Source organism: Lathyrus oleraceus, chromosome 1 (assembly GCF_024323335.1).
Source record: "Lathyrus oleraceus cultivar Zhongwan6 chromosome 1, CAAS_Psat_ZW6_1.0, whole genome shotgun sequence".
Lineage (NCBI taxonomy): Eukaryota > Viridiplantae > Streptophyta > Magnoliopsida > Fabales > Fabaceae > Lathyrus > Lathyrus oleraceus.
Window position 1 is genome coordinate 454100881 of NC_066579.1, and position 28000 is coordinate 454128880.

The 28000-nt window shown below is 33.0% G+C and overlaps 1 protein-coding gene across 3 annotated transcripts; it reads left to right on the forward strand.

Annotated features, from left to right (window-relative positions):
• The first annotated feature begins 24147 nt into the window (after window positions 1-24147).
• On the forward strand, window positions 24148-27651 carry LOC127084123 (uncharacterized protein At4g38062). Of its 3 annotated transcripts, XM_051024530.1 has the most exons (3): window positions 24149-24338; window positions 24584-27352; window positions 27437-27651. In XM_051024530.1, exon 2 carries the CDS (start codon window positions 24598-24600, stop codon window positions 27313-27315), a length of 2718 nt encoding a protein of 905 aa, XP_050880487.1. In that variant the 5' UTR covers window positions 24149-24338; window positions 24584-24597; the 3' UTR covers window positions 27316-27352; window positions 27437-27651. The 3 variants fall into 3 exon arrangements, with proteins under 3 accessions (XP_050880496.1, XP_050880487.1, XP_050880480.1); XM_051024539.1 differs by having other exon boundaries at window positions 24148-24312; window positions 24584-27651; XM_051024523.1 differs by having other exon boundaries at window positions 24584-27651.
• Window positions 27652-28000: the final 349 nt, after the last annotated feature.

Below are 28000 nucleotides of genomic sequence, written 5' to 3' on the forward strand. Positions count from 1 at the left end.
CCGTGTTCCATCCAAAAAGGTTGATAAGACACCATATGAGATATGGAGTGGTAAGAGACCACATATGTCTTACATGAAGATTTGGGGTTGCGAAGTTTATGTGAAACGACAAATTTCAACTAAGCTTGAGCCCAAATCTGACCAATGCTTATTTGTGGGGTATCCTAAAGAAACAAGAGGATATTACTTCTACAATCCTTCTGAGGGCAAAGTGTTTGTCGCTCGAACTGGAGTTTTCCTAGAAAAGGATTTTATTTCCAAAGGAACCAGTGGGAGGAAAGTAGAGCTTGAAGAAATTCAAGAATCACAAAGCATCAATACACCTATGGAGGAATTAGAGCAGGAAACACAAATGGTTGTGGAAGAGCAACCTGCTCAAGTAGAACAAGACCAGCGTAGGTCAGGCAGGATACGTCACCTACCTGAGAGATATGGATATCTCATAACAGATCAAGATGATGTATTACTCATGGATCAAGATGAGCCTGTGACCTACCAAGAGGCCATAACTGGTCCCGAGTCTGAGAAGTGGCTAGAGGCCATGAAATCCGAAATAGATTCCATGTACACTAACCAAGTTTGGAACTTGGTAGAGCCTCCTGTTGGAGTTAATCCTATAGGATGCAAGTGGGTCTTCAAAAAGAAGACTGACATGGATGGTAAGGTACATACCTATAAAGCAAGACTGGTTACAAAAGATATAAACCAATTCATGGGGTTGACTATGATGAAACCTTTTCACCAGTTGCAATGCTTAAATCTGTTCGGATTTTACTTGCTATTGCTGCATATCATGATTATGAAATATGGCAGATGGATGTCAAAACTGCTTTCTTTAACGGGAATCTTCTTGAGGATGTGTACATGACACAGCCTGAAGGATTTGACATACCAGAAGAAGCCCAAAAGATATGTAAGCTACAAAGATCAATCTATTGATTGAAGCAAGCTTCCAGAAGCTGGAATCTTCGTTTTGATGAAACGGTAAAACAATATGGATTCATCAAGAACGAAGATGAGCCTTGTGTCTACAAGAAGGTTAGTGGGAGCATGATCGTGTTCCTGGTGTTATATGTAGATGACATATTACTCATTGGAAACGATATCCCTACCCTGCAACAAGTAAAGACTTGGTTGGGGAAATGCTTTTCTATGAAGGACCTAGGTGAAGCAGCCTATATATTAGGAATCAAAATCTATAGAGATAGATCACAAAAACTACTTGGCCTAAGTCAGAGTACATACATAGACAAAGTGTTGAGACGCTTTCATATGCATGATTCCAAGAAAGGATTCATACCTATGCAATATGGCCTGTGTCTGTCAAAAACACAATCCCCTTCAACTAAGGAAGAAAGGGAACACATGAATGAGACTCCATATGCATCTGCAATAGGATCTATCATGTATGCCATTATATGTACTCGACCAGATGTCTCGTATGCTTTAAGTGTAACAAGTAGGTACCAATCTGATCCTGGTGATGCCCACTGGGTAGCTGTTAAGAATATTCTTAAGTACTTGAGAAGGACTAAGGAATCATTCTTGATATATGGAGGTTAGGAAGAGTTGACTGTAATTGGTTACACTGATGCTAGCTTCCAGACAGATAAGGATGACTTTAGATCGCAATCTGGTTATGTGTTTTGCTTGAACGGTGGCGCTGTGAGCTGGAAAAGTTCGAAGCAAGATACAGTTGCTGATTCTACGACCGAGGCCGAGTATATTGCTGCCTCAAGTGCAGCAAAGGAAGCTGTTTGGATCAGGAAGTTCATTAGTGAACTTGGCATAGTCCCTAGCATTGTGGATCCCATTGGTCTCTATTATGATAACAATGGTGCTATCGCACAAGCTAAGGAGCCTAGATCTCACCAACGATCCAAACACATACTTAGGCGTTATCATCTCATTCGAGAGATAATAGATAGAGGAGATGTGAAAATATGTAAAGCACCTACACTAGACAATATAGCTGACCCACTGACAAAGCCTCTTGCGCAGCAGAAGCATGATGGCCATACTAGATCAATGGGCATACGGGGTATGCCTGATTGGCTCTAGTGCTAGTGGGAGATTGTTGGTGTAAGCCCTAGAGGCCAATACTTTTGGTACTTGTATCGAATTATTTATTAATAATAAAAGGCATTTTCTTTATTATGGTTGATTAAAAAAGTCCCTAGAATAGATAGTCCGTTTAATGTATTAAGTGTGAATTAATCATGAGAACTCATTAAACATAAGGGCATTATTCTTAAAGTATCCGTAGTCGAGCTTTAATGTGAAGTGGGATAACGTTAAAGCATTAAGACTATTATGTTTGTAGACTGATGATCACATCTCATGGATCATGGATAAAGAGTTATCAAGTCTTAAACATAGGTATGAATATTAGGAGTAATATTTGTACCGGATTGACCCGCTATGAGAATACTATATAGAAAGTTATGCAAAGTGTCATAAGTTATTCTCATGGTGATAATAGTGTATACCACTCTTCGACCTGAAACCACTATGGATCCTAGATGTAGAGTTGAGTGCCTTATTACTGATCCAACGTTATCCGTAACTGGATAACCATAAAGACAGTTGATGAGTACTCCACAAAGCATGCTGAGGGACATGAGTGTCCTAGATGGAATTTGCCAATCCTGCGTAACAGGATAAATGTCTATGGGCCCAATATTGAACTGGACAAGGGTGACACGGTCTATACCTTGTGTTCAATATAGACATAAGGACAAAGGGGTAATTATACACATAATTATTATCACAAGAGGTTTTGTCAGATCACATGACATTTTCGTGACTTGGGTAGCAGTGATGTGTTGCTAGATACCGCTCACTGTTTATTATGTTAAATGCGTGATTTAATATAATTGCCAACGTCGCGAAAACCTATAGGGTCACACACAAAGGACGGATTGATGAGAGATAGAATAATTAAGGAACATCGTAAGGTACGGTGTACTTAAGCAGAATACGAAATATGGTAAGGTACCAAATACTTAAGTGATTTTGGCATATTATGAGATATAAGCCAAAATGCACTTAAGTGGGCTTTTTGGCTTGAAGCCCACACAAGTGGTTCTATAAATAGAGCTCTTGTGCAGAAGCTTTGTATGAGAATACAACACAACTGAAGAGTTGGAATTTCGTATCTCTCTCTCACTCAAAGCCTTCATTCATAACAGCTAGCACTGCGATTGAAGGAATCCGTTCGTGTGGACTGAGTAGAGACGTTGTCATCGTTCAACGTTCGTGATCGCCCCGTGGATCTGTATCAAAGGTTTTGATCATTATCAGAGATCTGCACCAAAGGTTTGAATCGCCACAAGAGGTAACGATTCTATCACTGATCATGCCCATTCGTAAGGATCACTAAATGGAGAAATTTTTAAATTCCGCTGCGCCTTGGATGGCTATTCTCCAACATAAATCGGTTGGCACCTATAAAAAACTTTCATTTTTTTCTGGAAAAATCATCATGCAATCGATTGCACTATTAAAAAAATTGAATTTTGGCCTTTTAAAAGTTGTGGCTTGAATGTCAATTATGCATTTGGGAAAAACTTTAGAGAGGATTGAATGAGATATTTTGTAGAGTTTATACAAATATGAATTGACATTATACCTTATCTCATAATCGAATATTTTTGATTTACATAACATCCATAAACTAATGCAAACTTGATTCTTGATTCCAAACTTTTTCTTCTTATATTTTTTCTTTGATTAGCTTTTGTCTTCATCAAAACTAAACTAAGATAGATGGTGAACATCTTCACGATCTCCCTATTTTTTATCATGATAAAATATATTGATGAGAAATTTTTGTTTGACACTTAATGCCCCCTATCTTGTATATCTCCTCTTTTATTTTGTAATTCATGCATTGTCTTTCCTATCCTGAAAATTAACGAAAAGAACCATCTTTTCTCCCATTTTTTGACATTATCAAAATGAAAAAGAGTATAATCCAAATTAAAGCAATACAGATAAATGATACATCATATATTAAAGTACTTATCTACTTCATAATGATTTGATGTCAATATTGATATTAATGTTGATGCTCTTCTAAAGTGATTATATTGATACCGATGAAATGCTTTTTGAAAATGCTAATATTTTCAATTCATCTTTAACCAAATAAAACTTTAATCTTACCATACCATATGGTCTTATTATATTTTGAACAATCAATCTTAATTTTATAATTTTACCACACGGTCTTCAAGTAAACCTACAAAATAAAATTAAAGTTTTTTCTAGATAGCCAATTTTTTTTGGGTACTCTTGGGTTAGTTCCTTTCTCAATAAATACATAATTTCCACTATGAATACCAAAGTTTCTTATATATAAAGCATTAGGAGTATGAACTTTTGTATTTAAAAAAAATATGCAGACTTAAATAAGTTCTTATCTTTAGAAACATAAGAATCATTTTTTAACATAAGACCTTGTCAGAATAAATCACAACGTGGACTTTCTTTGATTCCTCATTGTTGAATTTATTACTAGCCTTAACAAATATAATTTGATTTGTACTTGGTTTATCAAATTTAGAGTACCTAAGTCCACATTTATCAATAAACTATCTTTGTTTATTTAACACATTTTCTAAATCAAATTGTCATATCTCATATTTATGTTAGACTTGGTTCAATTCAACAAATTTTTATTCAAGAGTTTCAATTTTATTATATGCTGAATTTTGATTTGGTCTAATTTCACCTTCATGTCATTAGCCTTATTTTCTAGAGATAAAATTATTTTATTTTGATTTAAACATGTTCTAGAAAGTGTCAAACATTATGCATGCAATTCAAGGAAAATATTATGTAATTCATCATAAGATGGTTCAAGATCACTAATCTCACTTTCTTCATCATTAGAAAGGAGCGAAGCCATTAATGTCATATTTTCTTATTCATCATCTGACAATGAACTAACTTCATTGTCTTGCCATGCGACATATGCTTTTTTTGATTTCCTATCCTTCTTTTTGTTGACTTTGATCTTATTTTGAAGAGTAGGACACTCACTTTTGACATGACTTCTTCTTGCAAATTCAAAACAAGTAACTTTCTTTCTTTAAGTTGATGTTTCTCTTTGACTAACTTCCATTGTCTTTTCCTTTATTAAGAATTTTTCAATTTTTTTATTAGTGCATCATCTTCATCATCTTCGGATAGAGGTTCTTCTTCTTGATCACTATCATGTTTAGAATTCAAAGCAAGAAATTTTACTTTAACTTTACGAACTTCATGCTTATCCAATTTATCATGATCCAATTCGTATATTTCCAATCAATCAAGTTCAATTTCAGGTTCTTGAAGTTTTCTAAATAATGTCATAAATGGCATTTTAGGAAGACTCTTCTTTTTGGATATTGCAATCACTTTTGATTTCCCTGCTCTAGACAATGATCTAAGGACTTTTAAGTTTAGTTCATCATTGGTGAGGACTTTTCCAAGAACGGTCAAGTGGTTAATTAGGACGGTGAACCTTTTCTGCATATCAAGAATACTTTCACGGGGTAACATTCTGAACAATTCATATTCTTGAGATAAAGTGTTTAGTTTTGATCTTTTGACTTCTTCGGTTCCTTTGTGTGTTACTTCCAATGTATCTCAAATTTCCTTTGCAGCTTTACAATTTGATACTTGAAAAAATTTAGTGTACATGCTTTAAATCACAACAAATGCACTTTATATTTTTTATTTCTTTAAAAATTATGCATATATATATATATATATATATATATATATATATATATATATATATATATATATATATATATATATATATATATATATATATATATTTCAGGGTAAATACTTTGAACCCCCAACAATCTACTATTTACCTCAGTTAGGTTTTCCAGCCAAAGTGAAATATATATATATATATATATATATATATATATATATATATATATATATATATATAATATATATATATATATTTATATATATATATATATATATATATATATATATATATATATATATATATATATATATTTCAGGGTAAATACTTTGAACCCCCAACAATCTACTATTTACCTCAGTTAGGTTTTCCAGCCAAGGTGAAATATATATATATATATATATATATATATATATATATATATATATATATATATATATATATATATATATATATATTATATATATATATATATATATATATATATATATATATATATATATATATATTAGCTTGTAGCTTTCAGTTTCACTTGCCTAAAACAACACACACAAAATTTTAATGAAAAACCCTGAACAACGAGAGTCTTAAACACATATCATCATCCAACTCGTAAAAAATAAAAAAAATATGAAGATGATATGCGTTTAGGGCTCCCGTTCGATACTTTCTAGAATGAAACATCGAATTCATTTATTTCACTTCTTCTTCACATATCTGATACGTCAAACATCACTCACGAAGATGATATTTTATTGTTGTTGTTGAGACCCTAAACCCTAGAGTTTTAATCATGTTATTTTTATTTAAATTGAGATTGAATATTATATGTTGAGATAAGTATTTTATAGGTTTATTGTTGATGTTGATGTTGATGTAGTTTTGTTGAGAGATTTTTGTTTTTGAGTTGTTGTTTAATATTGTTAGTGTTGTTTGGATTGAGATTGAAAGTTAAGGTTGTTGTTGTTGTTGTTGTTTATTGTTGTTTTTGAGTTGTTGATGTTGTTATTATTATTCTTGTTTAGTTGTAGTTATTGAGTTTTAGTTTGAGATTGAGATTGAGATGTTTAGTTGTTATATATTTTGAAAGTTATATGTTGTTTAGTTGTTGTTATTATTGAGTTTGATATTGAGATTGAGATTACGTTTTTGTGATTCTTTGTGCAACTATCATCTTGTTTCGCCGAACATATCAAAAGGATATTAGAGTGACAGAAAATACAGTTGAATTTATTATATATGATGTCGATTGTTTGTTTCACTAACCCCTCGTTGAACATGTGGCCTATTAAATTGATTTTAAAAATAATAGTATAGAAAATTATGTTGTATTTGAAAAACATCTTACAATAATTAATATTTTTCTAATATTTTGTAACTCATCATTTATCTCATGTTTTTAATAGTTAAAATATCTCTCACTGATTCTATTTTTTGTTTAATTTTCTTATATACTGGTTCATTTTGCATAGCATCAAAATTTATGTTTTGAAGAATGAATTAGTAAAGAATGAAGTGTTGAATGAATAACTTGAAACATTGAACTAGATTTGAAACATTAAAAATGAGAGATGAATAATGAGTTAAAAGATACTTAAAAATCATTTATTAGTGTAAGTTGTTATTCAAATATAACATAATTGTTCTTATAATTATTTTGTAAAACTATTTGAAAAGTTATATGTTCAGATAGGGTTTAGTAAAATAAGCAATCAACATTAGATAAAACTAAGGGGAAACATGTTTTCGTCATTTAAATTTTTTTAAAAATTTATCACTGGGGATCGAACTCATGGCCTTTACATCTTTCTTGTTGGTGGATCTAATCGAGAGGTAAAGTGACACACTTTTTATGACGTCCTATGTTACCTCGCACATGAAACCAATGTAACAACTCATATCCAACTGAGGTTAAAGATGTTTTCTGTAGTAGTGGATGGCCGATTAGGATTCCCATTATACCCAAATGAAGCATCTTTAACATTCACTCATATTTGAACTCATATCCAAATTAATTAATAAATTTTTAAATAAAATCTGATTATTCTTTTAACTTTATTTAACCACCTAATTATTTAAAGCAGTTAATTTGATAAAATAACTAATATAACTAACATATATATGTTTACCTAATAATTATTGGAATATTAAAATAATATAAAAAATATTCCAACAACATGATCCTTAATAGAATATCATGGTTGGGGAAAGTTGATTCATGTAGCTTGTTGAATTGTAATTCCTTGTGTCGAAGCAGTTTGCTCGACAGAGTAAGGAAGTGTCGAACCATCAATGCCTATTTGAGTAGTGTTAGCTATTTTGGGCTTTTATAGTTTTGGGCTTTGGCTTGAGGTCCAAGTTAACGTAAATCTACAAATAGATGGAGTAACCCTTATTTTTGTAATTATGTGAATAGAGTATTCATAACATTGTATTCACAGTATTTTGCAGTTGCAAAGTAAATCAGAAGTTTTCCACAGTTTGTGGGTAGAGAGAAACTCTGGATAATTTTATTACTCTTCTCCTTCATCGTTCTTTACACTCTTTCTTTCTCCATTGTTCTTCTCTTTTCATTGTTATTGTGTGGGTAATAACAATCTTGTTCATTAAGATTGATTGAAATTCTCTATAGGGTTTGGGGGATTTCCAACATCTAGTATCAAGAGCTCCGGTTTAATCGATTCGTGGGAAGAAAATCACCATGGCAATAAATCATCCAAACAGACATTTTCCAGCAAATCTTACGACTCTCAAGAACAACAATTATGAGAATTGGTGCAAGAAGATAAAAGTTGTGTTCTGTTATCAAGATCTTTGGGATCTTGTGAAGGAAGGAGTAACAACGCTTGCAGAAGCCGCGACGGATCAAGAAAAGACTGCACATAAAGAATTGAAGAAGAAAGATTATAAAGCTCTCTTTATAATCCACCAATATGTTGATGCAGATAACTTTGAAAAGGTTAGTGATGCAGAGTCAGCGAAAGAAGCATGGGAAATTCTGGAGAAATCGTTTAGAGGCACGGAGAAGGTGAAAGAGGTGAGGTTATAAACTCACAAAAGAACGTATGAATTGCTTCAGATGGAAGACAATGAAAACATAACTGATTTCTTTACCAAGGTTACAAAACTGGTGAATCAAATCAAGGTATGTGGAGAAATGTTGACTTTAAGATCTATTGTTGGAAAGATCTTGAGGTCGTTGGCTGCAAAGTTCGACCACGTGGTAGTAGCCATAGAAGAGTCGAAAGATTTGTCAAAATTGACAAAGGAAGAGCTTCAAAGAACGCTTGAATCTCATGAACAAAGAATGGCTAAAAGAGTTGCAGGGAAGTCGAAGAGTGATATGGCTTTGCAGGCTCAATCAGCGAAAGAAAGAAAAGGCAAAGGAAGCTGGAATGGCAACAAAGGCAGAGGAGGCTACAACAATTCGACTAGTCGAAATCAGCAAGAAGGAAACTGGTCGAATTAGAGAAAACCCTGGAACCAAGGAAACCAATAAGGTGGTGTTGCAGGTAGAGGAAGAGGTGGTGGTCAAAAGCCATACAAGAGTCACATTCAGTGTTACAATTGTCAAAGGTATGGTCATTATTCTAGTGATTATCCAGAAAAGCAGGCACGAAGAAGAAGAGACATTGCTGATGGTTACAACAAGAGAAGAAGAGAGATTCAAGGACCAGTGGTACTTGGACTCAGGATGCTCATCACACATGTCTGAAAGGAAAAATGGGTTTGTCAACATAAAGCCCTCAATAAAGAACATGGTGAAATTTACAAATGGCAACACTCTAGCAGCTAAAGGTGTTGGTGATGTTCTGATTATGAGGAATGATTGAAAGAGGTCAGTAATTTCAAATGTGTTGTACATACCAGGCATGAAGAGTAATTTGCTCAGTATAAGGTAGTTAGTCAAAAAGAACTACAAGGTGTCGATCGAAGACAAGATGATGAGAGTTCTCGACTCAAATGAAAGGTTGATCTTAAAGGCTCCAATGTCTCAGAATAGAACCTTCAAGATTGAACTAAATGTGGTGGAGTATAAGTGCCTTGCAACATCAGTTAGCAGAGATGAATGTATATGGCATTACAGACTTGACCATCTCAATTTCAAAGACATCAGAGATTTGAAGAGAAGAGATATGGTTTCAGGATTACCAGAAATCGACATTCCAAACAAAGTGTGTGAAGAATGCATGCAGGCGAAGCAGCATAACAATAGCTTCAGTAAGGATGCAGGAAGCAGGTCGAAGGCAATTCTTGAAGTCATATACTCTGATGTATGTGGTCCTCTCCAGGTGGATTCGATTGGAGGTAACAAATACTTTGTTACATTCATAGATGACTTCAGTCGAAAACTGTGGTCTTACCCGATCCAAAAGAAAAGTGAAGTGATCGAGGTATTTTCCAAGTTTAAATCTATGGTCGAAAGATAGAGCGGTCGAAACATCAAGATTTTGAGAACTGATGGTGGTGGAGAATATGTGTCGAAAGACTTCGATGCATTATGTGTGAAAGAAGGGATTGCGCATGAGGTGGTGCCACCCTACACTCCAAAATAGAATGGAGTCGCAAAAAGGAAGAATAAAACCATTATGAATATGGTTAGAAGTATGTTGAAAGGCAAGCAGCTACCCAAAGAATTATTGGGAGAAGCCGTGTCGACTGCGACATATATCCTGAACAGATGTCCGACGAAGAAGCTAGAAGGAATCACGCAAGAAGAATGTTGGTCTGGTGTCGACTGCGACTGAGTCATCTGAGAGTGTTTGGATCTATAGCATATAGACATACGCCAGATCAGTGGAGAAGAAAACTAGATGATAAGTCGAGTCAGATGATCCTCATAGGATATCATTTGACTGGAGGATACAAGTTGTTTGATCCAGTGAATAAGCAAGTGGTGATCAATAGGGACGTGATCATTGATGAGCTTAAGGAGTGGGATTGGACTGAGAATGTCAAGAAAGATTCAGTGAGAATCTTTTATGATGAACCAGCTAGTGAAGTCGAAAGAGAAATTGGACAAGAAGAAGTCATAGGTGAAACAAGTACAAGCAGCTCTCAAAGAATAAGACACATGTCTGCAAGGTTGCAAGAATGTGTGATTACATCAGATGATGTGGTCAATGAATAAGGTGAGTTGGTACATTATGCTTTCTATGCAGATGTCGAACCTGTCAATGCAGCTGAGGCATTGAAAGATTCAGAGTGGATGAAAGCAATGAACGAAAAGTTGAAGTCAATCGAAGTCAACAACACTTGGTCACTTGTCGAATTTCCCTAAAGCAAGAAGGCGATCGATGTGAAGTGGGTATACAAAGTGAAGTTGAATCCCAGAGGAGAAGTGACTCGACACAAGGCGAGACTTGTGGCGAAAGAATTTCTTCAGAAAGAAGGAATCGACTTCGATGAAGTTTTTGCACATGTTGCTAGGATCAAAATAATCAGGTTGATTGTTGGTCTAGCAAACATGACCAACTGGAAGATGTGTGATCTGCCGTCGCACACGGGTCAAAAACGAGTTTAAAAGTGTAGTAAAACGGAAGCGACACTCGAATATCGTATCACAAGGACTTTTGAATGTTATAACTAAACGAATAAAAAGAAGGGGGTTTTTAAGGTTCATAACTTAAATCGAAGATGATTAAAGATAAAAGCAAAATTGATAAATAAGCTAATTTATTGTATCGATTTACGACTTATCATCTATTCTTATAATTTCAATTCCCTAGCGGATTCAATCCCATTCGATTACAATACCCAATAACAAGCGCAAATTGGTATTATATGATGTATGTTCCTAATTTCTGAATTAAGCAAATGGATTTAAGCATACACGAATTAAGCTAATGCGACTTAATCAAACACGATAACGAAAAAGCTACGCTAACGTGATTATAGTTAAGGATCATACAAACAATCAAATTTAATCAACTTTATCCTATAAGAAACAATCGAATTAAGCAAACTAAAGTAATCGAATTAAGCAAACGAGTTTATAGGAAGAATTGAAAAGAAATTGAAATTAAACTGAAATTAATAAAAACCTCAAAGTGGAATTCGAATACAACAGATCAGCTCTTTGGGAATTAGCTCTCCATGAAATCTTCTAAGCAATATTGTCTCATCAAAATTCAGAATTGGGATTACTACAGTAGTGAAATACCTAATATAATAAAAGGCAAATTCGGGCCCTTATAGGATTCGACCCGAAAATTATAAAAACTGACCCAAACTAACTATTTTAATTAAGTCTGGAACTTCAACGATTTGACCCTCCCTCACTTAGAATCAGCTTTTGACTTCAACATGAAACTTATAACTCTTTCTCTTATATTTCCAACGCATATTAGAACGCGTCAATCCGACTTCTATAGCCCAAGTTATGATCTGCATAGTGATAAGGTATCAAATAACTATTTATGCTGAAAATAAAGTACGAAAATAAAATAAAGCGAAAAATAAATTTAAATATTAAAACACACTAAAATACTAAAAATAATATAATAAACTATAGATTTGCCTAAGTACAATAGTAGAAGAAGGTGTATCAAAATGCACTGATCAAATTCCCCCATACTTGAACTTTTGCACTCCGAGCAAAATTATAAATTCAAAAATCAAAACAGGAAAAACAAGAACAAATAAAACATACAATTCCATAGGTTATCAAGATACAAGGTGCAAGCAAAATTCTAAGTCTAAGCTTTAAGAATATGATATTAGTAAGCAACTTTTTATGACATTCAAAGCAGATAGGAAAACAAGTTACCAAAGAGTACATCAACCGTAGTAAGATCCTCACAGAATATTATTCACTCAACTCTGAAGTGTTTAGATTAACTGTTTACACTCAAAGCACAACATGAAAGTTGATACTACCATAAGCTTGAAAAGACTCTAACATCCACAATTGAAATACATGCACACAAAGATCAAATGGACTTTTATTTGGTTGTAACGTGGCCAAGGTAAGAGTGAGATAAATCATAAGGGGTATTAGACTAAAATTCAAAGAGACAAAAAAGACTTGAAAGAAACTGCGGGAGTTGAATTTACAAAATATTTCATTCACTTCAATAACTCTATATTAACTGTTTTCATTCGTATTTTTTTCTTATCCTTTCTCTTTTTTCTTTTTTTTTTCTTTTTCATAAGAAGTATGTATTGACATGTATACATCCGTCTATTTTTTCATTCTGTTTTTTTCTTTTTCTGACAACTTCTGAAATATTACAAACATAATTATTCAACCTCACACAACTTCAAACAAGACTCTTTCAACCCTTTGAATAGGGTGATAACATTGTTTTTCACTTCTCGGCTTGTAATGAGTTTTAAATAAAAAAAGGATAATAGGCTCAAGGGGGTTTCAAACAAGGGATGCAATTATTTTAGGGTTGGCTTTTTGGCTAACTGACTAAAAAAAACAAAAAAAACAAATTGCCTTTATCATATCAGTGTGCACAAGTAAACAACAACATCAACAAGAGTCAATTCAAGTTCTAGAGACTAACAGACATGAGTGAATCACACAAGAAAGAAAGAGATGAATTTTTGTATGTTATCCATATAAGGCTCAAAATCTCACAAGGTTAATTGATCTACCACAAATAATGTACAATTTAGAGTTTAGTCATACCTATCATACTAAAAATGCACAACAAATTTTTCACATCACACCACAAGACTTTAGTCAAGAGAACAAAGAAAAATACTCATAATTGTAACTCAAAAACCAAAGGAAAAAACATGCAATTTTTTATTTTAAGAAAGCAAACCAAAACCAAAACAGAGAAAAAATAAAGAAAACAAAACAAATAAATGGTTCCCTTCCCCACACTTAAAACATTCATTGTCCTCAATGAAATAGCATAAATATAAAATAAGAGTGAGAGAAAGGAAAGAACACACCTGAGGAGTCAAGGCGGATAAGTGATTGCATAAGCAGCCTTTCCCAAAGAGAGTTCTTCTACAGTCTCTTCTTCCAAAGTCGGGTTCTCATGTAGCAGCTTTGGGTAGTGTCCATTGACCTTGAAATTTTGATTAGTGCATTCGCCTTGTATTCCAGGATCAAAGAAGAATCTTTGGTAAGTAAAAGTATTGAATGAGCACGTGAAAGTGATCTCCTTTTTCACAATATCAAGAACCAAAGGATTACGTGGCTACCTCACTACTTTTATTTCATCTTTAAGTGAGATCCTATGCATACATATGGAATGGCTAATATCATGAGTGTCAGTCAAGGTCCATCCAATTCCCTTCTTATGTTTCTGCTTAAGTTGAAGCTTTGATGAATAATATGAATCATCGGGAAGTGGTTTAGGTTCTACAGAATATGGTTGTTCAATGGATGGTATGTTTGGGGCAGCCGGAATGTCAAGAGCTTCAGCTACATAAACAACTTCATTTACATTATCACCTTGCAAGGCAGCATCAATCTCAGTACAAACAACACAAAGGTTAGTGTTAGTACAATCATCACATGAGTAAATATCATCAAACCAAATAAAGTTGGAAAATCAGCTGAAAATAAATCAGAATAAGCTTCATCAACAACTTCAGAAAGCAACTCTATCTGAAAAACATAATGCTCTTCCTCTCAATCTTCTTATTTTTCAGTACTCCTTGTGGGAAAGGGATTGGTGATACATACTTTTTTTCAACCTCAACAACAATAGAAGGTTCAGGTTTATTTTCAGGTGTTACACTAACAATCTTTTTATTTTTTTCTGGGGCTGGTTCTGGAACTTCGGATCTCAAGGAAATTGCACTCACATTAGAGCCTTTTGGATTAACTATTGTTTGGGCATGTAGTTGGTTTGATCCTTGAGCTTGTTGCATGACATTCATTGAAGTGGCAAGTTGTCCAATTTGTGTTTGCAAAGTCTGAATACTATAATTTGTTCGCTGCTGAAATTGGAGACTGTTTACAACCATTTGTTTGACAAGTTCCTCTAGCGAAGGTTCAGAAGGTGAAGAGGTGGTTACTTGTGGATGGTTATATGGTGGTGGTGGTGGAATGGGTAGCATCAATTGTTTCACTAAAGAAGTAAGTTCATCAATTCTGGTTTCTAGAGCTTTGTTGGAAGAAGAAACCTGAATCTCATTCACATCTTTTGCTTGGACCATAAAATTATCCCTTGTTGTGAACTGCTGGAAGTTAAGTGACATCTTCTCAATCAAGGATTTAGCAGTATCTGGAGTCTTATCAACAAGTGTTCCACCACTAGCAGCATCTAAAATATTTCTTTCCATTAGTAGCAATCCCTCATAAAAGTATTGTATTAGCAATTGTTCAGAAATCTGGTGGTGAGGACAACTCGACACTAACTGCTTGAATCTCTCCCAATATTCAGCCAATGATTCCATGTCAACTTGTCTAATACCACATATTTCTTTTCTGATTGAAGAAGCTCTTGAAGTAGGGAAAAATCTTTCTAAGAAGATTTTCTTCATATTATTCCAACTTGTAATAGAATTTGGCTCAAGATAATATAACCAATCTTTTGCAGCACCTTGTAGTGAGAATGGAAATGCTCTAAGATTAACATGATCTTCAGTAATTCCTTGAGGTCTCAATGGTGTAGAGCAAACAACCTGAAATTCCTTAAGATACTTATGCGGATCCTCACCTGCAAGACCACTAAACCTTGGCAACAAGTGTATTAAACCAAATTTGATCAACCATGTTAAACTCAATAGAAAATAAAAAAAAAATCAACAAACGATGAGAAAACACAACTAATTCAGCAATGCAACAACAAATAGGAAAATACCGACAATGTCCCTATTAAGAACAAACAATTGAAATACGTAAAAAAACTAAAATAAAAGGAAAAAAAAATACAAAAACACAAAAATTAATCTAATAACGTCAATTAAAATTTTTGAGAATTTTTTCGGAATTTTATGAAACTATCAAAACAGAAAACAAATCATAAAAAATAGAAAAATAAGGAATTCCGGGTTTTTAGAATGACTTCCACTATTTAGTTTCTAAATAATGGCTTTTGATCCTTGATTTTTTCCTAGTTAATCGACAAAGAATCAAAATAATTTGAGACGATTTTCTTAAAAACAATTTTTTTCCTAAACCGCAAAAAGACCAGAACGAAAGAAAGTTAAGGCAAAAAAATGCTAAAAACAAACAACACCTATGACTATAATAATGGTTAAAATCTACAAGAATCCCCGACAACGACGCCAATTTGATCCGCCGTCGTACACGGGTCAAAAACGAGTTTAAAAGTGTAGTAAAACGGAAGCAACACTCGAATATCGTATCACAAGGACTCTTGAATGTTATAACCAAACGAATAAAAAGAAGGGTTTTTTTAAGGTTCATAACTTAAATCGAAGATGATTAAAGATAAAAGCAAAATTGATAAATAAGCTAATCTATTGTATCGATTTCTGACTTATCATCGATTCTTATAATTTCAATTTCCTAGCGGATTCAATCCCATTCGATTACAATACCCACTAGCGCAAATTGGTATTATATGATGTATGTTCCTAATTTCCGAATTAAGAAAACGAATTTAAGCAGACGCGAATTAAGCAAACACGACTTAATCAAACACGATAACGAAAAAGCTACGCTAACGTGATTATAGTTAAGGATCATACAAACAATCAAATTTAATCAACTCTATTCTATAAGAAACAATCGAATTAAGCAAACTAAAGTAATCGAATTAAGCAAACGAGTTTATAGAAAGAATTGAAAAGAAATTGAAATTAACTGAAATTAATAAAAACCTCAAAGTGGAATTCGGATACAACAGATCAACTCTTTGAGAATTAGCTCTCAATGAAATCTACTAAGCAATATTGTCTCATCAAAATTCAGAATTATGATTACTATAATAGTGAAATACCTAATATAATAAAAGGCAAATTCGGACCCTTATAGGATCTGACCCGAAAATTACAAAAACTGGCCCAAACTAACTATTTCAATTAAGTCTGGAACTTCAACGAATTATTAGATCCTCCTTCGCTTAGAATAAGCTTTTGACTTCAACATGAAACTTGTAGTTCTTTCTCTTAGCTTTCCAACACATATTAGAACGCGTCAATCCGACTCCTATAGCCTAAGTTATGATTTGCATAGTGATAAGGTATCAAATAACTATTTATGCTGAAAATAAAGTACGAAAATAAAATAAAGCGAAAAATAAATTTAAATATTAAAACATACTAAAATATTAAAAATAATATAATAAGCTATAGATTTGCCTAAGTACAATAGTAGAAGAATGTGTATCAAAATGCACTGATCAATGTGTCAGATGGACGTAAAATGTGCATTCTTTAATGGCCCCTTAGAAGAAGAAGTTTATGTTGCACAACCAATTGGGTTTGTGAAACATGGCGAAGAAAGAAAAGTGTACAGGCTGCATAAAATCCTGTACGGACTTAAACAAGCTCCAAGAGCTTGGAACAAGAAGATAGATGGCTTTCTAAGGGAGAAGGAATTTGTGATGTGCAAATCTGAACATGGAGTATATGTAAGAAGAGGCAATAGTGAATTGCTTATATTATGTCTCTATGTCGATGAATTGTTGATAACAGGTAGCTGCAAGAAGGAGATTGAAGACTTCAAAGGTGATCTCAACAATGAATTTAAAATGTAAGATCTGGGTGACATTTCATATTTCCTTGGCATCGAATTCTACAAGAGTGGTAGAGGTTTGATGATGCATCAGAGAAGGTATGCAGGCGAAATTCTCAAGAGATTTGAGATGCAAGATTGTAACCCAACTTCGACTTCAGTTGAGCTCAGATTACAACTGTAGAAATATTCAGATGAAGATGATGTTGATCCAACCCAATATAGAAGACTTATTGGGTCACTTCAATACCTTTGCCACACAAGGCCTGACTTAACATACAGTGTAGTATGATGAGTGGGTTCATGCAGAAGCCAAAGGTATCACATCTAGAAGGGGCGAAGAGGATACTAAGGTATCTGAAAGGAACTCTCGACTATGGCATTTTGTTTCCTGCAGCTGATAAAGGAAAAGAATGCAAATTAGTGGGATATACTGATTCAAGTTGGTGTAGTGATGTTGAGGATCGAAAATCCACAGCTGACTATGTGTTTATGCTAGGTGGTGCACCAGTTGCTTGAAGTTCGAGAAAAGAGCCAGTAGTGACATTATCATCGTGCGGAGCAGAATACATAGTTGTTTCTCTTTGTGCATGTCAAGCAACATGGATGATGAATCTGGTCAAAGAGATAACAACGAAGAGTCATGGAGCTATTACCATGAAGATCGACAACATGTCAGCTATCAATCTGGCGAAGAATCCGATATCACATGATCGAAGCAAGTACATCGAGACGAGGTTCCATTATCTTCGAGAGCAGGTAGCAGATGGGAAGATGAATATGGAACACTGCAGAACTGAGAATCAGATTGCAGACATCATGACAAAGGGAGTGCAGGTCGAAGTGTTCAGAAGACTAAGAGCTATGATGAATGTAGATATCTTAGACACAATGAATTAGGTGGTGTGTTGAATTGTAATTCCTTGTGTCGAAGCAGGTTGCTCGACAGAGTAAGGAAGTGTCGAACCACCTATGACTATTTGAGTAGTGTTAGCTATTTTGAGCTTTTATAGTTTTGGGTTTTGCCTTAAGGTCCAAGTTAACCTAAATCTATAAATAGAGGAAGTAACCCTTATTTTTGTAATAAAGTGAATAGAGTATTCATAACATTGTATTCACAGTATTTTGCACTCTTCTCCTTCATCGTTCTTTACACTCTTTCTTTCTCCATTGTTCTTCTCTTTTCATTGCTATTGTGTGAGTAATAATAGTCTTGTTCATCAAAATTGATTGAAATTCTCCATAGGGTTTGGAGGATTTCCAACATAACTGACCTTATTTAGTGGGAGAAGGTCTGATTGGTGTTGTTGTAAGGCAAATAACCAAAAAGAAAAATGAGCTAAATAAGATGAATAACATGAAATGAATAGTTGTTAATCTTTCAAAGTGAGAATTATAATAGAATTAGGTTCCTAAGAGAAGAATTTGCCGTAATAGATCTCCTCAAAGATTGATTGGACATGTTTATATCAACAATAATAACACTATTCTATCAAGATGTTTCTCGAACACATATACTTATTAGATTCCATCATCACATGTTTCAATGTGATTATATGTGGATTTATGCTAATGCTTGATACTATAATTACAAATCACATCACAAAACAGATTCAACAACTTTACTTTAAATTTATAAAATAATAAAGGTGAGAAAATATTAACAAGAATCAAAGTAATGCAGTAAAATTCATTACACTATAAGATAAAAAGATACATGTTTTGTGTTTTGTGTGGTATGTTGAATTGAATTGAAAAATAGTAATATATTGCTAAACAAAGGACAAAGAAAAAACAAAATAAAATAGTATAAAGGAAATAAAAATGTAGGCGAGGGCTTCTTGCATGAGAATCAGATCATTGTTGGCCGCCATGGTGGATCTTTAATTGATTTTGTTTGTCTTACAACAACAAAATTAATTAAAAATAAAAATTATTATTATTTATTTATTATTAGCCTTCAATGAAAATTAAGAAAGATGAAGAAAAAGGAAAAGAATAAAATAAAATAAAAAAATATTATATGATGTGAATGAAGATATGTTTTGAAGAATTTAAAATAACATTTATTACTTAATAAATATTAAAAGTTTAAATTAAATTAAGAGATTTCAAGTTTAGTTAATTTTTTTAAGTGATATGTTCACTTCTAATATGACAAAAAAATTTTAGAACAATAAGAATTTTTCAATTTATATTATTAATATTTTATATATAAAATATTGTCTACAAAAATTTTTATTTTTATTTTTTACTTTTGAATAAAGGGAATGTTTCGGAAAATGGAAAGATGAGTACCTTTTAAAAAAAATTAACTTTTTATTTATCTTTTGAGTACTTTAACATTTTTTTTTGAAATTATAAGTAAAAATTAATTAAAGAATTTTGTAAGTACACTTTGCAAAAGAACTAAGAAGAAATATTAATGTGTAAACTTAAAAGAAGTTAATATGCTAGATCAAATTTATGTTTTTAGGTGGAGTAGTTGTCTTATATTATTAGCTTGTTTTGTATTTATCCCCTCATCTTCTTTTGTTCTTTGTTAATAATTTATTTCGATAATGACAACTATTTAAAAGTATTTTTCCATTTAAAAAATTAGTATTACCCATAACACTATCATAGTTAATCTATAGTAATGTAATTAGTAACTCCATATAAGTATTCAAATATGGTGTTCAAAAAATCTAATGTAGGATCTGGCAAGAACCCTATAATTAAAGAGAACCATTAATTTTTAATAGTATATATAAATATTTAGAGAGACACGATATGAAAATTTAAATTTAGTTTTTTAGCATTAATAAGTATTAGTGAGTTTTAATGTTGATTATTTATTTGCATCGAATAAAAATAGAAAAATACAAAATAAAGTTGAAGAGAAATGAGAGATGAACAAAATAATTTGAAAAATAGAGAATAAAAAAAGAAAAATGAGATTCTTCATAGAAAAAGCATAAGAATTTATTAAAAAAATCTATAGTATTCAATTTTCACACGAGATTCATGACTTCAAGATTCATATTTAATTCATGAAAAAAAGATAGAAACAATAAGTTTGTTACAAATACTATATTAGTATTGTCATACATGTAATTGGTGGTAGGAGTGTACATGGGTTGTTGAACGAGTTTTGCCTAACCCGTTATCTGACTCGTTCAAATTTCAATAGGTTGAGTTCATCGATAAACATGTAATTTTATGATCAAAATCGATCCAAACTGACTCATTTATTTATGAGTTGAGTTTGTGAGTTGTGTTTCAAATAAAAATATTTTTGATAATATTTTTGAGTTATAAATAACCTATAACACAATTCAATACAATTATGTTCATTTCTAACATTTAAATTGTATGAAACACATCTTATAATATCTAATAAAATTCATTCACATAAAATAACACTTGATATTGTAGAAAATTCCACAAGAAACATTATTTCAATAAAATACGTAAGTCAGATACAATATAAAAGAAAATAAAAAATAACACTTAGTCTTAGAATTTCGTAAGCTCATTGGTTTAATATAATAAGATTGGTGTTGAATAATTTTTTTTAAAGAATAATTGTGGTTTGTAGTGAGATATTAATCTTACATTTTTATTTAAAATAATAATAAAAAATAAAAAATTATTAATGTCACATCAACAAGTTGGATAAACGAGTCCGCAGATTGAGAAATTCAAACTCAATACCCCAACAAAAATTATATATATTGTTACGAGTTGGATTGAGTATACCGTAAATAAACGAGTTCGGATAATTTATGGGTTGATTTAGTTTGGGTCATCGGGTTTGTGGGTTAACCCGCACTCACGAATACCCCTAGTTGAAATTTTTTACCCCATACTCCCCACCTATCCCCCTACCCCAACAATTTTGAAATATTCCAACTTTACCCTTGTTAATTTCACTTTAATCTTTTATTTTTTACTATTCATTCTGTCGTTACCGTGATTTCACGATAATGAAACCGAGACTAAAGAGATGTCAATAAAGAGGCAAAATCAGAAGAGTCGCCACCAAATTTTATTTAGTTTACCTCTATCAGAGAGACGAGGGGAAATAGTCGATAAAACTCTCGGAAAAAAGACGCACACGGGAAGCGCTAAAAGAGAATAAGGAATCAGTCTCGCAACCGAGATTTGGGTTCAGAATTCGGTTTTACGAGGGGAAGGTATTAACACCTCTCATGTCCATGGTACTCCATAGTAACCATTTGAGTTGTTTTACATACATGGGGATTTATCTATCATTATATTATTTTCAAAAAGAAATGTGCGTGAAAGAGGGAGTATTTTATTATTATAGTGCTCGTCAAGGATTGGGGTCTTTGTGCCTACATATTACTCATTCGCGGATGAGGAATCAGAGCTCCGTAGTTCGGAGTATAAAATATTTGTGTGTTGGTTGATTTTACCTTTGAGAAAAAGGTTTGTGGAATGATGCCCTAAGACACAAAAATTGAGTTTGATGGGTTATTTTGTTTTTACCTTGAATAAGGGTTTTATGAAAGAATGTTTGTGATTATGAAATTTGACTTATGCAACATGAATGCAAAGTAACCAACAAGAAAATAAAAGGTCTCATAGTAAGGTAACCCAAGAGAAAGTCTTATGTATACAAAAGTGACATAAGTTAAACAAATGATAGTGGTCTACAAACATGTCTCTCTAAGGTGGTGTCATGATGTCATTCTTACAACATGAATGTAAGTTACAGATGAAAATCCAAGTGTTTACAAAGTATCACAAAAGAGTAATGAAAATGCCTCCAAGCAAAGACCCTAAGATGGAATCTTCTAAGTCCAAATTTATTAAGAGTGGAGTTAATATTTTTGGTCTTATCATTTTATCATGTTTTTGTTGTTTTTAATGTTTGATAACACTAAAATAAATAACAAATAAATAAACATGTGCGATGAGTTTGTACAATGATGATAATAATGAATACTTAAATGTAAATTACAAGGTGAACATAATAATGACATCACAATAACAATGGTTAGTGAGTATAAATGACACAAAATAAACCACAAGTTAACGGTAACAAAATTACAATAACAATGGTTAGTAAGTATAAATGACACAAAATAAATCACAAGTTAATGGTAACAAAATCACAATAACAATGATTAGTAGTAAAGAAAGTTAGTGAAATATAGTTAGTGGTTAGTAATGTGTGCAAAGTAAACATTTTAAGGATTATCTATCCATAGGTCAAAATTCAAAATATGGCATATTAAGGGATAACTTATCATTGATGTAAAGTATTGAAGATTAAAAAATCAACTAACAATAGATTTGTAACAAAGAAAGTTATACAACCTTAAGTCCATCTATAATTATGATTTGTTCTCTTTCTTTTGTTTTTACTCCTTTTTTATCTAGCAAGATAGTAACATAGTAAATAAATTAGCAATAATGTAAATGATATGGTTAGATAACAATAAATATAAACATAAAGTACTTGAAATAAAGTGAATAATAAAATAAATTGCAAGGAAGTAAAGTGCAATAATTGGGAAAGACGAGTATTTGTTTGTAGGGATTAATAAATATAGATATTCTGTTAAGAGCAGTTACAAGAAGCTTTTTAGTCATGATAATTTCAATATAGAAGTTCAATGGAGGAAGATATGGAGGTTGAAAGTCAAGGAAAGGGTTCCATGTTTTATTTGGATCGTTGGGCATGATCATTTATTATCCAATTATAACAAAAGCTTGAAAGATTGTGGTGAAGCTGATTGTAAGATTTGTGGCGGAGTGAAGGAAACAACCATGCATGCTTTTAGGATTGCCCTAGAGCCATGCAACTTTGGTTGAACAAGATTCTTGATAACATTAAATTGAATTTCTTTTCCATGGATTAACTCAATAATAGATTTAAATCTCAACAAAAATAGTAAGTGAGCTAGTTATTGGGCGATTAGTTGTCATAATTTATGGGCGTGGAGGAATAAGGAGATCCACGATGGTAATTACAATATACCTCATTTCCCGAGAATTCACGTTCAATGCAGAATAAATGAGTATGATGAAGCTATAAAGAATAACGAGATAATCTCTAGCAGAGAGAAATCTATTATCATGGTTGGTTGGAAGCCACCCGAGGGTGATTGGGCGAAACTTAATATGAAGAAGCTTATTTTGTATAAAGGACACTAGGTTGAGAAGGTATCATTAGAGGTATGCATGACAAGTGCAAGAGTGGTTTTTCTAAGGTTATAGGGAAATGTTGTGCAGGAAGGACAAAGCAAGCTTTGGAGAATCTATAAGGGATTACCTCATGTTAAGGATTTAGGATTTTCGAGAGTGGAGTTGAACGTGGATTCAACTGTAATTATCGAAATGCTAAATTTAGGCAAGGCAACATATATGGATGGATATTTGTTGGTCAAACAAATCATGCGTCTCATGAAGATTTTCGAAGAAGTGAAGGTGGTCCATACTTATAGGAAAGTGAATTCGTATGCGGATGCATTAACAAAATTTGATATTGAAAGTGGAGAAAATTATGCATTCGAAGAAGAAATTCTGGATTTTATTAGACAATTAATTATTTATGATGTAATAAGAACATTTGTTATGAAGTTGAGTTTCTTACCGTTTCTATTTTCTATTAAGTTTTATGTTGAGTTTAGATCCCATTTAAAAATTAAAAAAAACTCAGTAATTTTATAAAAAAAATCGATCTAGACTTATAAATAATTAATTATACTAATCGGTATCTATGTTTAAAAAATCTTTATATTTATATCTATTTTTTTGAAGAATATATTTTTTCACAAATAAAGTACTACTCACATAAATGAGGGTTTGTTTGAAAAATATAGCGACACACCTGTTAATGAAAAGGGGTCTTTGTTTCCTCGACATAAATTCTCTAATTTGAAAATAAAAGACCGCTTTCTCTCAAAGACACTCACAGTCTCATAGTTCATAACCGTTTCGGTTTCGAAATTTCAGCAACAACAAACCGGTAAACACTTCTTCCTCATTTCTCAGGTACCGTTTTCATTATCAACAAATCTTCATCATTATTCTGATTATTACAATAATCTCAACCATTTATTCATAAACTGTTGACCAGATCTATTTTTTTAAGTTACAGTTTACATAAATCTTATTTAAGTTTGTAATTTCTTGTTGCATTCTTCAATTTATTAAGGTTAATCAATGCATCTCGCAATAATCAAATCAATGTGTATATATATATGATAATGAGGAAAAAAAATTGTATGTAATTTTAGGGACAATTTAAAGAATGGAGGATACTGTTAAGACAGAGTTAGATGATGTCAAGAAAGAGTTGGAGAAGTTTAGGGCAGAATGCCGAGTCAAAACTCAATATATAGAAAATTTGAAGATCCATCGCGCCGAGAAATTTCAAGAAATTAAGAATCTGGCTGAGAAACGAGCGGGTGAACTCGATCTCAAGTCGGAGGAGATTTATGAACTGAAGAGAATTAATGAGGATCTGAAGTCTAGTTTGAATCAAAAGGAAAAATTGATCGCGCATTTGGGTTTAGAGAATCGCAAGATTCAAGAAAGGTTAACTGAGAGGGTTTTGAAATTGGAGGGGAGTAATAGTGAGCTGGTTTCGTCTTTGGATGAGGTTAATGCTCGAAACAGTTATTTGGAGCAGAATGTTTCTGCTAGTAGTGAGGAAATTTCGTGCCTCAAGTCGTTGTTATTGGCTGCAGAGAAGAAGTATATTGAAGCGGAGGAGAGGGCTATGCGAGCGAAGACGCTGGGATTGAGAGAGGATGTGATAATGCAGTTGCAGGAACAAAATGTTTCTGTGCAAGATAAAATGAAATGGAGGAATGAACAGTTTAAGCATCTTGAAGAAGCTCATAAACAGCTTCAAGATAAGTTTCGATTGAGCAAGGATGAGTGGGAAAAGGAGAGGTCTTCGTTGCTTGATGAATTATCTTCCTTGCAAATCAGTTTGGATTCTCAGACAAGAGCTTTGGAGGGGGTTCAATCTCGTTTGGAGATGTGTAACCATGCGTTGGCTCGCGAAGAAAGCAAGAGGATGCTCTTGGAGGCTGAAATATCGGACTTCAAAACTAGCCTCGAGGATGTTTATGGTCAGTTTGAAGAAAAGAAGTCTGAGATACAACAATTGACTATTATGAGGGACGATGAGGTAGCCGAGCTAAGAAACTCATTGGGAGAGAAAGAGGCTCTTGTGAAAGAATTGAAGAGGAGAATCGTTTACCTTGAACAAGATAATCAGGAGTTGGGAGATTCGCTTAAAGAATTTAGGGAAGCTCAGATTCGTGACGCGGGAGGGAATTATATGGCATCAAAGCTTCGCAACAAGCTGAAAAAGTTGGAGGATGCTCATAAAAACTGTTCTTCAACTCTCAAGTCTAGAGAATCCCAATGGAATGATCAGATAGCAAAGATGGAAGCAGATATTGTTGGTTATAAATCTGCACTGATCAATAAAGAACAAGAAATTAGGGAGCTTATGATGGAATTGGAAAAATGTTGCTATGCCAATGAAGAGAATCATATTGAACTATTGATCTTTAAGTCGGTACTTGCTGAGGGTTATTCCAATTCATGCAGTACAGAAACTGATAAAGCGGTCTGTGTTGAAGCGAATGAAGTTATGATTCTAAACTTTAACGAGCAACTGAGAGTGAAAGATAATTCTCTAAAAACTCTGTCACAACAACAATTTCTGTTGGAGGAAGAGCTTCAACAGCAGAAGAAATTGCTCGAGGAATCATCTACGGGTCAGTTTATATTGAAAGAGCAACTCTTGCAGATGGAAAACACTCTAAAACATGAAAGAAAAGCTGCATTTGAGGCTCTAGAAATGCTAAAACATGAACTTGCCAGTAAAAATGACGAGCTGTCTCGATTGGATTGTGAAGCACAGAACTGGAAGTCTACTGCTGAAACTCTTAAAGTTTCGTATGAAGATATTCAAGGAACCTGTATAGAGATGGAAGCTTCTCTTCGGTCACAGATTGAGAACGAGCAAGCTCTTAAGCAGGAGAACAAAAACCTTCTCTGCAGGGAAACTGAAGGTCTTCAACTGCAGATAGGTTTACTGGAATCCTGCATTGCCGAGAAAACAAAGGAAGTGGAGAAGTGTAAGCAAGAGAATGATGAACTTGTCAAAACAGTAACGGAGAAGGAATGTTGCATAAAGGATCTTCAGAAAGATATAGCGGTTGTGTGCATGAAGCAAGATTCCATGAAAAAAGAATTAGAAAATGCAGTTCTTGCACATCTAGATGCCCAAAAAGCTCTTGTGCAGAACGAAGACCGTCTTTGGAAGATTTCAGATGAGAAAGATCAAACTCTAAAGCACTTTCAGGAACTAGCTAAAGCCTCGGAACAAGATTTAATGAATGCGTTGTGCTTCTCTTTTTCAAAACAAGTGGAAAAGTTGGTTGAAGTTTGCATGCTTAACGAAGCTATGAAGAATGTAGAATACCTGACAAAGCTAGAAATTGAAGAGAAGAACACAAGAATAATGAAGTTGGAATTGGAAATCAACAGTTTGCACGAGAATTTGACGCACACTGAAGAATCGTGTTCCCATTTAAAACACGAAGCGAAGAAGTTTCAAACATCATTGGAAGACATGGAGTTAGAAACTAAAAAGTTGACAAAGGAAAAGCAGGAGATAGAACAGATAATTGCAGATATCAAGTTTGAGAAAGGAAATTTGCTTCAAGACATCACAAAATTATCGACGGAAAGGGAAGACATGTTGGCACAGATTGAATACATCTATGACAAACTCGGTGATTTGTTGTCTATCGAGGGTATGCAGTTGACAGAAGAACTAAGAAATATGTTGCATACTTCTATAGATGATGAAAATGAAACGGCAATGGATTCGGTAGTTTGTGATAAGCTATATGGTTCTGCTCAAGATAGCACAAATAAACAAATTGAAGAAAATTTCGAGGCGCGATTGCCATTGAGAGAAGTTAACAGTTTGCATATGTAGACCATAGAAGAAAGTCATGCTGTTGCTGAAGCACAAGGTATACAAGTTCAGAAATAAGCAACTCTTTATATTCTTTATATTCCCATTACTGATTTGTGTAAAATATTGTTGTTTTATTTAGGAATGCAAATGGTTGATATTTTAGCTAGTTTCATTCAGTGCTATACTGTTGTTTCCCTTGATAAGTCATCTGAGAAATTTTCCTGTGGACTATGAAGGTGTTGCTTGTTTCTCAAGCAAGTTGAAACTGAACCAGGAACTTTGAATCTAGGATATTGGCACATGTATTATGTTGTTTCATTGATTGTTTCACTAATTGACACATTGTTTTAAAGATGTTTGGATTAGTTGAATGCTAAGTCTTGGTCAACAATGTCGGAAAAATTCTCGGATTTTTGGATTAGTTGAATGCTGAGTCCATGCATTCTAGTCTATTCAATGATTCAGTTTTTTCAAAATTTTCCTAGTGGTTGCATAATTTTTTTTTTGCTCTATATGAATTTGATTGGACTGAAAAATTGTATAATTTGGTGAATACAAAGTAAAGAAAAAAAAAGACATAGGTTTGGATTGATGGAATTTATAGATCAAATTAGACTTGTAAAATGCTTTAAAGTGTTGCATGCTCAATAATTTGTTATTTAATATAGGTTTTACAAAATTTCTTATGAAATTTAAAGTTTAT

Excerpts from the sequence above, each read along its gene's own strand:
- LOC127084123 (XM_051024539.1), top strand. The coding sequence starts at position 24,598 with ATGGAGGATACTGTTAAGACAGAGTTAGATGATGTCAAGAAAGAGTTG.